We start from the raw sequence: 15142 nt of genomic DNA, 5'->3' as shown, positions 1-15142 counted from the left end.
TGCTCCCCCCCGCACATTTTCTGCAGATGCCTGGCACAGGGTGCAATCCAGTCTATTCCGAAGGCCTCTGACTTCCCCTTCAGGCGTATTGTACTGGGACAAAGGGATGAGCCATCTCTGGCTGGGGTTGATGGAACGAGAGTGACTCTGTCACAGGCAGGCATTATTCCAGCTTCCCTGCGATGGGGTGGTGGGGTTTTAACAAAGCCCCGCTGTCCTGTCACGGGGTCCTGCCAGAGCAAACGTGGCTGGCACATGGGGCAAGCAGCGGAGAGCTGGGTGTAGAAGGGCAGGTCCTGTCTGGATAAGGAGAGACTGGGCCCAGCTTAGTGATTGTCAATCGTAGAAATGCGAGTGGGAAAGGTCTTTTAGGGCCATTTAATTCATCTGGTAAAAGCATGTTCCTTACAGAGTATTGCTGCTTTCCAATGAATTGCTCAGTCTGGCTTTAAAAGCCTCCAGCCTTGTGCCCCTACAGCTGGCACTGTTCTCCTTCTATGCAGCTGGCTCCTGCCTAGCTGTCAGGAGAGAGATAGTAGCTGGTCTCGCGTTTAGGACACGGGACTGGAGCTTAGGAGACCTGAGTTTTCTTCCCAGCTCTGCTGGTGACTTTGTGCAAGTCTTTTCCCATCTGTGCCTGTCTTGTCTATTTAGATGTAAGCTTCTTGGGGCAGGGACTGCCTCTCACTCGGTGCACACAGCTCCCTGCTGGCCCTGGGACACATCAGCCTGTTCTGACGGGGCTGGTTTTTGGCTGCCCTGGGACACGTCAGCCTCTTCTGATGGAGGCAGGTTGCTGCCTGGCCCTGCGTCAGGTCAGCCAGAGCTGCTCATGAGCATCTGCATCAGCACAGATAGTATTTACTGACTCCAGCTTGTCTGTAATAAATCCTGGCTTGGCACCGAAGCTTTACAGGGGACGTGGTTATTTGCCCTGGACCCTGTCAGGTCCCAGCAGGCAATAAACAGGGCCATGAAGTTGTCATTTTACCTTTCAGATGCAGAATGGACTTTCTGCTATCGAGGCTGTTACCTTGATTGCTGCTTTCTCCTCGCTCCGGCGCTCTGAGCCATCCCCACCCCACGGCCATAAATATTAAGAGAGATCTATTTAAAGCTGCAGAAAGTAAAATGTTGATTTATTTTTTTAATTTCACGCAAGGAACGGAGGTGACATGACTGCTCTGCACCTGCCAGTGCATCCTGTCCTGCTCTGTGGGCACAGCCTGCAGCGTGCGGAAGGCTCCATGCAGTGGGTGCATCGATGTTTGCACACTTCCCCTTCATGTGCTGCACATTGGGGCGGGCTGTAGCACCATTGCTGTGGAGCTAGGGGCTGGGAGACAGGGCGTCCCCCTAACTAGGGCCCTGAGCTAGGAGCAGGGGACTCGGGTTCTGGTCATCTGTGTGTGAGGGCTGCTGTCAGTGACCTGGGCCTTTCAGTAGGCCTTAGGGGTTGTTATTGCCGGCTCTCAGCTACTCCCGGGAGGGTGCTCAGGTACCACAGGGCTGAGGGCTGGATCAGTCCCTGGCTGCATGCTGTGATATTTTTTCCTGCACAAACATTAAAAAGACCCCCCAAAATCCAGATTCTACAACCTTGAAATTGTTTGAAAAATCAGCCCCGAGTTACCTGGGGGGCCCTCTGGAGTGGCACGCAGGAGCTGTGCGCTCAGTTCCTGCTGCTCACAGGATCCACCTGTGACCGTGGGCCAGTCCCTGGATCCCTTGTCTGTCTTGTCAGGACCCGTGGGGCAAGGGATGCCTCTCCCTAGATTTCTGCATAGAGCCGGGCCCTGACCTCCGTTGGTGCTTCTCCCAACATAGAAATGATTACAATAGTCCCTAGCGACAGGTGTCAGCATCACACAGCCACCCCCTCTCCTCCCTGTGAGCCCTAATTACCCCCATTGGAGGCCTCAGCAGAGGTGCCAGGGCTGAGACTGAGCTCCCCACTTCCCTGTCGAGCTGGTTTCTCCAGGGCAGGGAGCCGGGTACGGGGGAAGGCGGCCCTGCTGCCACCTGAGAGGTAGCTGTTCTTCGGCCCGCTAGAGGACTGGCTCTCCAGAGGCGTCAGTCTGTCACCAGCCCCAGATTCGCTAGAGGGGGCCAGGGCTGCTCCAGGGCATGCTGACTGATGGAGGAGCCGAGTCATGCTCAGGGAAACCCCCACCTGCCTGGGAGGTGGCCAGGGGTCCCCCAGCGGGCTGTGGCCCTTGCTTGGTCCCTCTGTTTTTGACACACAGTTCGGAGCAAAGCAGCTGCATTTATCTCCTATCAAGTCGTTGCCCTAGGGCAGGCACAGCTCGCCTGGGCTGGGTGCCGGAGGAGCACAACAGGGTGTCCCCAGCGGGCTGAGGAGAGGCAGGGCTGGAGCGCGCAGCTGCTGAGCGGAGAGCTGGCTCCGGAGGTCTCTTCCGAACCCGCGTGGTCCTATGACGGAGTTCTGGCTGTGGTTGGGCAGCCTGTGGCTCTGGGTAGCGATGTCCAGGTGCAGTGTCTGCCCTCTGCAGGTGCCTCGTTTTGCCAGGCCACTGCTGAGATTCCCAGGAGACCTGCCCATAAAAGTTTTGTCTCTGCCAGCACAGTGCGGTTTTCCTGTGTCCCTCGTTTCACTGTGTAATCAGGGCAGGTGGTAAGTAAGTGCTATGTCTTACCGTTGGGGGAACCAATGTAAGTCTGTATGTATGGATCATGTATTATTTGTGGCAGTCTTACAAACCAAATGCTGCAGCTGTTCCTAAGGAAAGTCGGTCCTGTGGTTGAGATGCTGGAGTGGGACTCAGCAGGTCAGAGGTCGGTTCCCAGCTCTTCCACAGTCTGCTTATGTAACCTTGGGCAAGTCATGTCATTGCATTGTGCCTCAGTTTCCCCATATGTAAAACAGGGAGAATGATGGCCCCTTCTGCAAGCATTTGTCTCTCTTTTCTACCTAGAATGCAAACTCTTCAAAGCAGCAGCTGTCTACCAATCGGTGTATGTACAGTGTCTCGTGCAGCGTGGCTCTGATCCACAGTGCTCCCATAATGATAATGTGGGGGTCAGCCCCTGTCCAGTGAAGGCAGATGCTGTGAAAATATCTCACTGTTAGTTTACTCTCTCATTTTACTTATACTCTGAATCTGTTCAGCGTGTCTGCGCTACGTGCGTAGCGTGGGTGTATATTGGGTCTGGTTCTGATAACAGTGACACCAGTGAAATCAAGAATAGCGCCGCTGAAATCAACGGAGTTTAAAACTGGGACAAATAAGCTCAGAATTAGGACCACTGGAGTATTTAAGGGATTTTTAAGCATCTCCTTGAATCATTTAAAGGATTGGTTTCTCGATTGGGTGGCTGGTTTGGTCTTTGGCTGAAATTTGTTCAGTGTATTATGTCATGAGAACAGCTGGTCAGGAATTTTTCAATGACACTTTTTTTTGGTTGGAAAAATGTCAATTTGTTGAAAGCAAAACTTTTTGCGTAAACGTATCAGGTTCAATGAAGCTTTCCTCGGGAAAGGTTTCTCAGGTGCAGCGTGGGATTTCTGGTCAGAACCAGAGAGATGTGGGTGTGAGAGAGGATGTGGGTGTACAGGGTGTGAGTGGGTGTGTGCATGGCCTCCTACAAATGGACGATGAGTGCTCTGCGCAGGCACATACTGTCTCCTCCCTCCGCGTGACCTAGGGGCCCTGCTCCATTGCCGTGCTGAGTAGGAAACCTGTATTTTCAGAGCCACAGGGTGGGAATGCTGGGCCCTCCTGGTGGCACAGAGGATTTGATTGCGATGCCTGAATAATTGCAGCTGTGGGTCATTCCAAGTCAGCTTGCTCCCAAGGAGCTGTGATCCTTTCTGATTTGCTCAGGTGGAGCGCTCATAGACGATGTCATTATTCAAGTGGCTGTTTCTCTCTCTGCTTTCAGATGCCCTGATGTTCGCCCTTTTCTGTAAAGAGCAGATCTGTCGGAGACTGGCGAATGCAGAGGCAGTGGCTGCGAAACCCCAGTAAGAGGTAAATATCTCTGCCAATGCGACTGGGTCAATGGCACGGCCTCTTCTTGCTTGAACAGACAATATTGCTTTCAGAAATCTGAACAGATCTCTGCGACAAGGGTGAGTTCTGAATGGCGCATGCTGGTGGGTGGGTGGGTTCCCTCCAGGGGTGTTCACCTGAAATGACAAGGTGCGTTTTTGCCCTCTGTTTTCTAAGCATGAAAATACTTTGGGCCAAATGTGGTGCCAGTTGCCCAGGTGTAAATCCAGAGTAGCTCCGCTGGAGTCGGGGGGGGTTAGGCCGGTATAACGAGAAGCAGAATCTGTCCTTTTAAGCACCACCCCAGAAGGTAGGTTCCCTCTCACCGCCTCCATGCTGCTGCTGCCTTTAAAGAGAGAAGAGAGACCGAGGTAATGCGGCAGCTGGGAAGGCCTGAGAAGAGGCATCCCCCCTTGAACAGGAGAATGAGCCCCTTGTCTCACTGTGCAGGAGTGAAAAAGAAGCATGTGGTCAGATTCAGGCATCTCTCCCAAGTGAGCAGTTCTAGGACTCCCATCTCTGTCCCTAGCAAGGGCAGCTCCCAGGGTAGAAGGGCAGAGGCTGCGTTGCTGGTGGAAGGCACCCAAGTGGATGAGAGGGTTTAGTGAAAGGGGAATAATGATACCTCCCAAGCTCTGTGCATTGTGTGTGTGCGCTCTGTGAACAAAGCGTGGGCAGGGCTTGGTCTTCTGCAGCAATTCCGTCTTTAATCCTGTGTGTCTCCGCTGCGTTCTGGGACAGCGAGTGCCACCTCGCCGAGATTTCGTTCTAGCAGCATGCTGCTGCCTCTAACCCACCTCCCTCCTCAGACCCGTCCCCTGGCCTGCTGCACATTGCTGGAGTTCTCTCTTTTTGCATCTCTCTCTTTCTTTTTGTTTTTGGTAGAATGAGTGAAAGAGACATACAAAGTTTGAGCAAATGGGTATTGGTGCTCACTCTCTGCCTTATCACGCTATGGGGAAGATTGACACTGGCCTCATCACATCACAGAAGCCATTCAGGTAGGGCGAGTTGTATATCTTATTTCATTCATAACACCCCTGCATGCTAACCCAAGTCTACAGCATCTGAGTGTCTTGAATGGGGGGGTTCCAATGAGTGGTTTGGGGATGGGACAAAGTGATTATTTACAGTCTTACTGGCTTCATTCTTGGCTATGAAGTTGCCATTGCTTTATTAACCCAGCTTGCCACCAGACCCCGTCAACTGCACTGCAGCACCTTGGTAGTGCTCAGCCAGGATGCAATAGAGTTGCAAAGTTTGCAGATGATACTGAACTGCTCAAGATAGTTAAGACCAAAGCAGACTGTGAAGAACTTCAAAAAGATCTCACAGAACTAAGTGATTGGGCAACAAAATGGCAAATGAAATTTCATGTGGATAAATGTAAAATAACGCACATTGGAAAAAATAACCCCAACTATACGTACAATATGATGGGGGCTAATTTAGCTACAACTAATCAGGAGAAAGATCTTGGTGTCATCGTGGGTAGTTCTGTGAAGAAGTCCACGCAGTGTGCAGCGGCAGTCAAAAAAGCAAACGGGATGTTAGGAATCATTAAAAAAGGGGTAGAGAATAAGACGGAGAATATCTTATTGCCCTCATATAAATCCATGGTACGCCCACATCTTGAATACTGCGTACAGATGTGGTCTCCTCATCTCAAAAAAGATATGCTGGCATTAGAAAAGGTTCAGAGAAGGGCAACTAAAATGATTAGGGGTTTGGAACGGGTCCCATATGAGGAGAGATTAAAGAGGCTAGGACTTTTCAGCTTGGAAAAGAGGAGACTAAGGGGGGATATGATAGAGGTCTATAAAATCATGCGTGGTGTGGAGAAAGTGAATAAGGAAAAATTATTTACTTGTTCCCATAATATAAGAACAAGGGGCCACCAAATGAAATTAATGGGCAGCAGATGTAAAACAAATAAAAGGAAGTTCTTCTTCACTCAGTGCACAGTCAACCTGTGGAACTCCTTGCCTGAGGAGGTTGTGAAGGCTAGGACAATAATGGGGTTTAAAAGAGAACTAGATAAATTCATGGAGGTTAAGTCCATTAATGGCTATTAGCTAGGATGGGTAAGGAATGGTGTCCCTAGTGTCTGTTTGTCAGAGGGTGGAGATGGATGGCAGGAGAGAGATCACTAGATCATTACCTGTTAGGTTCACTTCCTCTGGGGCACCTGGCATTGGCCACTCTCGGCAGACAGGATACTGGGCTGGATGGACCTTTGATCTGACCCAGTATGGCCATTCTTACGATCTTAGATAATCAGGGGCTGAGGACAAAGTCCTGTCACTGGGCTCAGGAAGAGACTGGCTGAAACCATGCTAGCGGGAGTAATGTCCTGCCCAACACAAGGGTTGGGCTCAGTGAATCGAGAGCCTCATGGACTCACTGCAGTAACATGGGGCTTCCTCATAGCCCCCTGCAGAAGCCAATAAAAATAGGTCAGTGGGATGTATGTGTTCTCTCCAATAGAGGAGACACCGTAGGTAAGGCTGTGTTGGGATTTTCACGTACAGCAGGGACTGCAGCTCTTTGTGTGGATAGGGTTGTGTAGCCTCAGAAAACTTACGGCACTTCGCCTTAGGCACTCGACTTTTCTGAGCAGTTTGCCAGTAAATGTGTTAACTGGGCTCTGAGTTGTAATTATTTTAAAATGGGCCCTTTCGGAATTATTGTTTGGTGAGTCTAACCATTTTTTGGCTCTGAATGTTTGGATTTGAAAACTGGTTCACTTCTTGACTATAGCAAAATCTAAGGCATCTATGTTTCAAGTCTATTAATGTGTTAATTTTTGATTGCTGAATACTGTTAGTCATAACCATTTCTATCTAGGTCAGAGTTATTGTCATGAAGTACATTTGTCATCAGATAGACACTCTAGACTTTAAGCTTGCATTAAAAATATAAAATGTTATCCCTCCGGTTGTGAAGGTAATCTTAAAATATGAACGGAGCGTGGACTGATGTAGAACTCAAATCACATGGCAGTACACCTCGCTCTGACATGTTGTGATTTCCTTATACATCATATCCTGAGTATACCTACGAACCATCCCCTATCTGTGAACCTCAATATCATCTCTGTGTGTATCCGAATGTTAAGAGTATGTATTGTGTATGACTGATCAGAATTTTTTGAGGGTCTGGGCCAAAGCGACTGCATGGGAGAGTCAGTAATGTAGTGGTGGGGCTCTGTAGCGGGATGGCAAAGGACTAATGCTTGGAGACTGGTACTGGGTTAGGTGAAAATGCTGCCCTCATGGCTTCCTTGCTCTCTAGTGTTTGCGTTGCTGGGCGGAAATACACGGCCACAGCCATAAGTTTACGTTCGCACAGATTTTTGGGTGGGTCTGTCTAATTACACACACATCAGAATCCAGCAGACACAGATGTGTCCCACTTCCTACGCCATCTCCGAAGCAAGTGGTTTGGAGTGCTGGGCAGAGGAAACACAGACCGTTACAACTTCACAGGATTCCGGGTTGAGTTTGCATCGTTGGCACGATCCCTGATTGCCCCAGCTAGAGCTGAGTGGCTGCTCACTGCAGATCCACAGCCATCATGGTGTACAGCCTGAACAGCACCTCTTCAGCCTGGTACAGGGGCCTGAACCCTGTTACTTTGTTGCGTGGTGTCTCTCTTACAGTGTAGGAATTACAGAGAGAGAGAGATCAAGGAAATGAATAATAAGCAACTGTCTGGGGAGAGGGAACGTAGGCAGCCACAGCTCCAATCCCAGCTGAGCCTGTCTGGGGAACCTGGAGATGCTGGGCTGTAAATGCAGTTTGTTCATTCTGCCCTGCAGTTTATTTTCCGTGTCTCCTTTGAAAGCAAACCCCTTGAGTGGTTTGGATCAACTGGTTTGGCAGGGGGGAAGCCTGACTTGACTCTGAGCAATCAAACTCGCCCTGGAAATTTTAAGATTCAGCTAATGTGTCCCACTTGGTCTCCCTTGTCTTCATGTTTGTTCCCCCTGTTCTTCTCCGTTCTGCCACAGACTTCAAGCTTTTTAACTGGCAGCCCATCGTGGTTCCAGAAAATGAGAGGCTTCTTTTTCTCCTGCCCATGCTGCTCTGTGCCAGTCAGCCCAGCCTTCCCCTGCACCCAGCTGCCAGCATAAAACTTCAGACCAGTTTTGAGCTGCATTATATTCTGTGATATGCACAACTGCCTCAGTGTGAGCCAAGAAAGGAGCGATGGTCACAAAGTAAAGAGATCCAGAATAGGGGCTTATAACTGAAATCCAGACAGAACCATTAACCCTGGCTAGAGATGGTACTGTGGCTGGAGACCAGACACTGTAATACGATCTGTGTTTGGGAGAGACGATATTTAAAGATTAAACTGAATATGCTCTTGCATGACCCGACACCTAACCCTTTCCCCATTTCTGACATTTTCCCTGACAGTTAAAACAGTTCTAATCCCGTAATCCCCATCCTTAAAACCAACATGTCTCCCAATGTGACTGTCTCAACCAGCTAGTCAGCACTTACCTGCTTTACTCACTTTGTAACCTATAACAGGTGCATATGATGATAAACCTCCATAATCATCTCTGGAATTATCTTTAGCAAGAGCTCAGGGCTTCCCAGGATATCTACTTGAGTGATGTCCCAGATGTGATCTTTGATTGTTGGTTGTGAAGTCTGAAACTGAAAATGCAGCCCTGGCTAGGGAAATATTCCTATCAGACATACTTTGGCTGGAGCTTGCTGGATTTGCAGGATTTGCAGTGTTTGCAGATGTGTTTATTCAGTTAGATAAATCCATAGAGGTTTTAATTTTAGCATAATGCTCTGTTTGTTATCACTGCACATCCCCAGTGTTAATCTGGATGGAGACTGACAGATAGACCACGGGTAGCAAACCTTCACTTCTGTCCAAAACACATACCACAGAGTTGAAAGTCATGACATGTCTTGAGATCCAGACATGAGCAGCTGGAGTGATCAGGAACATGCTAGCAGATACTTTAAACAGGTCTTTGTTCCTTCCAAGAGGATAAGAGAATATACAACCCGGGGACAATGGCGCACACACTGGTGCCTAAAATTAGGTGCCTATATTCCAGTTTAGGCATTGAAATAAGTGGTCCCATTTTCAAAGGTGTGGTGAGCACCCCAGCTACTCCCAAAAAAGTCGTCTAGAACTGCCAGGGTGTGAAAATCAGGCCTGAAATGAATAAACCACAGACTCGAAACAGAGCAAATGCTTAGCTCTATTTGTGTGGTGTGACTTAAATCCAGATTCTACACTGCTTTGTACATATGTTTGTGAAGAAACATGCTATGTGTTCATGTCTGTGATGTGCGTGTGTGTACATCTGTGTATTTTTGTGTATGGATATGTTACACCCAGGTAAAGAGCTATCCGTAACGGGCTAAATCTTGAAGTTCTTACTCAGGCAAAACTCCAAATGCGGACAGAGGGAATGCAATCTGGCTAACGACTGAGCTAGAACTATTGGGTTTGGCCCAATCTGTGTCTCTCTATAAATTTCTTTCCGTACTCCCTGATTTTCATGATATTGAAAGAAGTACTCACTTTTGGTGCGTGATTCTCATTTCTTCCGGGTGTGGCTTGAGTCTCCTTCAGCTTGTACAATGAGTTTCAATCTGCTGATGGGTTTTCTTCTCCAGCTGCCTCCCCCTGGTTCATTTGGGGAGGCAGTTAACAGGGGTTATATTTTGTGCCAAATTTTCTAAAGGTCGGGCTCCCAATTGTGGGTGCAGTTTGACCCTGAAAATCTGCCCTCACATTTTTGCATCTGGAATTGAACTGCAGAGGCAGAACTGGGCACTTGTGTCGCTAACACCTGTTTGTGGGAGCAGATCAGAGCGTTAGAGGCACAAGTGATTTGCCCACACGATTCATGTGCAGTTGCAAATTCTGTAAAGGAGAGATTGGGACCCCCCCCCCCACCATCAGAATGTTGGCTTAAAAACCATGTGACTTTTTTTTAAAGTAAGATGTGCCTGCGTTCTGTTTATTTGTCTTCTGTTTTTTGAAACTTTAGGGGTCATATTCTCCAGCTTTTCTCTGCAACCAGGAGAGCTAGAAACTCACTGTTTCTTTAAATGAAAGCTGAGATCCTTGTGTAATAACATAACTCTAGGAGCCAAGGCTTTGAGAAAAGCACCAATTACTGTGAGACTCGCGATAGCTGGCAACACGGTGAGCAAACAGGAAACTCAGCATCTCCTAGAGACCCCAGCCAAGATCAGGGCCTCCTTGTGCTGGGTGCTGTACAGACACAGACTGGGAGACAGTCCTGGGGCCACAGAGCTTGCGGGCTATGTGCCTTGCCCAGGGTATCATAGTAGATCAGCGATGAAATGGAACTCCTAGCCCCATGCCCTATTCACCAGGTCACACTACTTCTTAGCAAGGGGAAGACTGGAATAAAACCCTCAGTAATGTCCCCATACACACACACAGAAGAGCTCGAAGTCATCACTAAATGTAGGATCATGGATGGATTGCCATGATTGGCCAGGTTTTGGAGGTATTCGAAACCACAGCAGTGGTGGTTTGTGATGTCAACTGCCATGGGTTGGAATGAATACCATAGTCCTCCAGCCTCTTGGATTTGCAGTCTCTCCTCCCACCTCCACTTCAGATTTTCAGATTAGCCTGTGCAAATTCAAGAAAACAATGAATTTTAAACATCTGGCTTTTGAAAGAAGATCTAATCACTAACATCCACCTAGCGCACGGAGAATGCTAACCTGTCAGGATCTAGCACCGCTTCCTTGATTACGAGGTTGGATTTAAATAGCCACATAAATCAAGTGCTAAAATTAAGACATTTCTAAATGGAATAGGGAAGCACTTTGGTGAAGAATGGCTCACCGGGAAATTAATCCCCTGCACAGGTTGGTGGCCTCTAATTGGCAAGCTGGGTTTGTTGGTCCATATAATGCTCTTAGTAAGACGTTATTATCCAGATTGAAGTTGTTAGCGCTGATCATCAGAGCGCCATCCTCACGTGGATACAAGCTCATTGTTGAACGCCTGTGTGGGCAAGCATGTGTAGTCACCTGAGACCTTTGTGTGTGGGTAGTCCCCAGCTTTGTGGTTAACTTGCTGAAAGAATTACTAGTGGGTGTGTCATCGTGTGGACTGACAGCAGCAGCTTGATATTTTCGGTTTTTATGTTGCTGATCCGTTGCCTCTTGCCTAGGGAAATGGTGTGTGTCCCAGCACTTGAACGCATTACATCGAGATTGGATGTCTCTCTGAAAGACCTGCGCTAGCTCATCCAAGTAATAGACATGATGCAGGAATCACTGGGTGAGGCTCTCTAGCCTGTGCTATGCAGGAGGTCAGACTAGACAATCGTAATGATCTCGTCTGGCCTTCAGCTCTGTGACTCTCTTTATCCTGGTGCCTGGTACCCTGGCTGATTACTTGTTTCAGAAGCCTGATGGTGGGTAGTTGTTGCTGGATGGAAGTGGTAAGGCATCCGCCTGGATAGGAACCCTGGACTCTAGGCTGCCGATTTAATTAGTTGCATCACTGCACTCCCATTAAACATCAAACAGACCCCTATAATTCAGGAGCTTCAGCTGAGCAGGAAACATCACAGTTTTCAGCTGGAAAACTGCTTCAGATAGGACAGGAGCAAAAGGATCGAGTGTCATTTGGAAAGGCTGGCATGCAGAGCCCTGCCTGATGGGACAAGTACACCCTGCTAGCGACCTAGGAGAAAAGGAATAGAAACAATTCTCTTTGCTGATGAAACTTGCACCTCTTCCAAGTCCTTCCATTCCCGGCGTTGTAGAAATCCACGCCTGTGTGTGTTTGCACAGCTGTGTGTGGATGAACTACAAAACCAGGTTCTCCGGTGCCCTGCACCTGGCGCAGTCATTGGCACCAGGTGCACAGCAGGGGTGAAGTGCTTCCATTCTGGTTTAGTAGCTTTTCACACCCAGTTGCACGGGTGCAAATGACAACCCAAGGGGCAGGACAATGGAGAGTCAGGCCCTGGCATATGGCAAAGGGAAGGATCTAGTAGGTCATCTTATCCATCTCCCTGCCAGTGCAGGATCATTCCTCACTGGACGTTTGGAAGAAATTTGCAAATATGTTTACGGGATTTTGATGCCAAATTCCTATTTAACATTAATGGGAATTGTCTGTCCTAATCATTAACTATAGTAATACTAACACCTAGCCCTTATGTCACAGTTTTCATCAGTGGATCTCAAAGTGCTTTACAAAGAAAGGTATCATTTTACACGTGGGGAAACTGAGGCACCAGGAGGGAAGTGACTTGACCAAAGTCACCCAGCAGGTTAATGGCAGAGGGAGGGGACTAGAATTCAAGTCTCCCAAACCCCAGTCCAGTGCGTTATCCACTAGGCCACACTGTCTCCCATTACGTGGCTTTGAGAATCTCAGCCTTAATAGCATTATGTGTAGGAGGCACTCAGTATTTCTGTGCAGATTTCTCTCTGTACAAATGCAGACTAATTAATCCTCGCAACACTTCATGTATGTCCGTGCGTTTGTTTTTCTGTGTTGAGAGAGTCTGTATGTGCACATTTTGTGGGAGTGAACGCGTTTGCCTTTGCGTGTGTGACTTTAGCAAAGGAAACACAGTGTGCTCTGTTGTCTTGCTATGATAGAGAAGTAAAAAGGTTTGCTGGGGGAGATTACACCACACAGGTGGTTACGCATCCCGCACCAAGCTACTGCTGGTAATACTGAGATCCTTAAAGTGATTATCCTTTGCATTGTGGTAACACCTCGAAAGACCACCAGAGACCAGCTCCCCATTGTACAAGTGCTGTAGAAATGCAGATAAAGAGAGATGAATTTTAACTGGACAGGCCAGACAAAGGGAGAATGTGGGCACAGAGAAGGGAAGTGACTTGCCCAAGGTCACCCAGCCCCATGCTGGGAACAGGACCCCGGCTTCCTGATGCTTACTCCACTGCCCTGGCCATTAGACCATGTTGCCTCCCAAAGGAGTGTTTGGGCAATGAAGGGCTTACCTGAGCAGCCCTATGTGGGCTTTGGTTTCCTAGCGAGGGCCATCAGTATGGAGACTGAACCCATGTGCTGTGGGGTGGGGCTTGTGTGCGCTCCATGATGGTTCAGAGCGGCTCTTCAGAGCTGGTTGTGGGCAGGCTCCGATGCATTTCAGCCACACGGGAGGAGGGAGCCCACCCAGGAATAGTCTTGTTCTCAGCTTCTCTTCACTTTGCAGCACTCCTCATCTGTAAATGGAGTGATATGTACATCAAATGAGCTGGGAAGAGGCTGCATCTCTCCGGGGCTAGACAGCTTGTGCCGTTTCAGGTGATGCTGTACAAACCACGTTCGGCTGCTCACTTAATGGTCAACCGGACTAGGACACCGCTTTTGTTTTCTTTTTACATGCAGGTTTCCAAAGCCGGGTGCATTTACAGTGCCTTTATGCTTCTAGGAGATACGGTTTGTTGAAAGGGCTCCGGGGGGAAGTAACAGTGAGGTTGGAATGAAAGGCATGCAAGCAGCCAGGAAATGGTCATGGGCTCTCTGAGGGTTTCCCACCTTTCCCACAGGATCCAATCTGCATTTTCAGACAGAACCAATAGGAGGTTTCCCACAGTTCAGCAGAAAAAAGAAGCACCTGCCGGCCAGCTCAGAGACACCCTATGTCTCTGACTGCTCTTGTTCCCAAACTCAGGCCTCTTTCTGCACAGCTGAATGACATCAAAGGGGGACCAAGTGTGGAGCTGATCAGTGGAGCAGTGTGCAAGCAACAGCTGCCTCCACCTGGATAACCCGTAACTTGCTTTAATCCCTCCAAAGCTGTCAGTCGCCGTCCAGCATCTGCCCCGACGAGCTGCTGTTCATTAAGCTGAAATCCTGGAATGAGGGAACGGCAAAGTCATGTGTTCCAATCCTGTGAATCAAAATATTTGATGCCAAATGATTCATTTGCATAGAGTAAAAAAAGACCAAATGTCTCCCTAGTCATATGCTGGGAATTGGCCAATTCAGAGCTTTGTCCTCCTACAATACCCAGACCATGTTGCCCATGGTTAGCAGAAGGCAAACCTGGTCCAGATGAAATAAGAACTGCTCCAAATCTCACCCCCAAGCCCCTTGCTGAAAGGGAACTTAAATCACTTGCACTTTTGGAGGTTTGAAAAAGTTGTTACTTGTTGCAGTCCTGCCATGTTTCCTCATCTCTTGTTAGCTCTTATTTTTGCCTGTGCTGGGACAAAGGCGAAGCCTAAGGGAAAGATGTTTGTTTGTGGTATTTCCAGCCAGGCTGAAGCCAAACAGCAGGACCCAGATCCGGCCCACAGCTGAATAGAGGGTGGGCAGCAGCTTGCCTGGCTTTCCTGCTCACGCTCTGACAGCAGGTAACGTGATACAGACGGCACTCGAGCAGCAAGTTAGCTGCTGCCTGAAAAATATGGAAGCCCAATTGGGTCGTCTGGGATAATTGGTGGCCCCTAAACGGATTCACAGAAGCGTCTCTGCTGCCCTGCTAAAGTCAGAGCTGGACTTGTGCCCAGAAAGATGGAGTGCTGGCAGAGGCAGCCTGTTATTTACATCAGACACAAAGATTTTATTTAATTTCCATCCAGTTCTCTAGCACCCCCTCACAACACACACACACACCACCATCTCCACTCAGATCCTCCCTTCCCCAGATGGCGATGGTTCAAACCCCAACCTGCAGACAGTGCGGGCAGGTTTGTACACCTCACTGTGAGGTCTGGGCAGGCTGCATGCGATTTCCCCATGGACAGCAGGAGAGGAGCGGGGCTGCCTGAGTCTGGAGAGGAGCAGTAATGAGCTGTTACAAGGGCAGCTAACCCACAGGGCTGCCTAATGTCTCCAGCAGACTGTGCCGGGTGCAGCTACACCCCCCGGGCTGGTGTTATGAGACTGCAGAGGGAAAGGCTACCCACCACTTTCTGCATCACCTGCAGCTTTATTGGGAGCAATTACATCTGGGCAGCTAATGCTGTGCGTCTGCCCCAGGGAGGTGGATAGCCTGGGCCCAGAGGGCCCGATCTACGCAGGGCAAATCTCCAACTCCAGTCTATCCCAGGACAGGGGAGCTGGTGGCGAGAGGCCACACCATCACACAAGAGCCTTCCCCA

General features: G+C 48.9%; 1 protein-coding gene across 2 annotated transcripts in view; it reads left to right on the top strand.

Annotated features, from left to right (window-relative positions):
• TAFA3 (TAFA chemokine like family member 3) overlaps positions 1–15142 on the top strand; it is a 71482-nt gene that overhangs the window by 28092 nt on the left and 28248 nt on the right. Inside the window, exons 2-3 of one of the 2 annotated variants that reach the window (XM_073320073.1) lie at positions 3904–3992; positions 4899–5014. In XM_073320073.1, coding sequence (XP_073176174.1) covers positions 3958–3992; positions 4899–5014 — 151 coding nt within the window. In that variant the 5' untranslated portion in view covers positions 3904–3957. The other variant, XM_073320074.1, reaches the window with a different exon arrangement.

Source organism: Lepidochelys kempii, chromosome 21 (assembly GCF_965140265.1).
Source record: "Lepidochelys kempii isolate rLepKem1 chromosome 21, rLepKem1.hap2, whole genome shotgun sequence".
Classification (NCBI taxonomy): domain Eukaryota; kingdom Metazoa; phylum Chordata; order Testudines; family Cheloniidae; genus Lepidochelys; species Lepidochelys kempii.
This window is presented reverse-complemented; position numbering and strand designations above follow the sequence as displayed.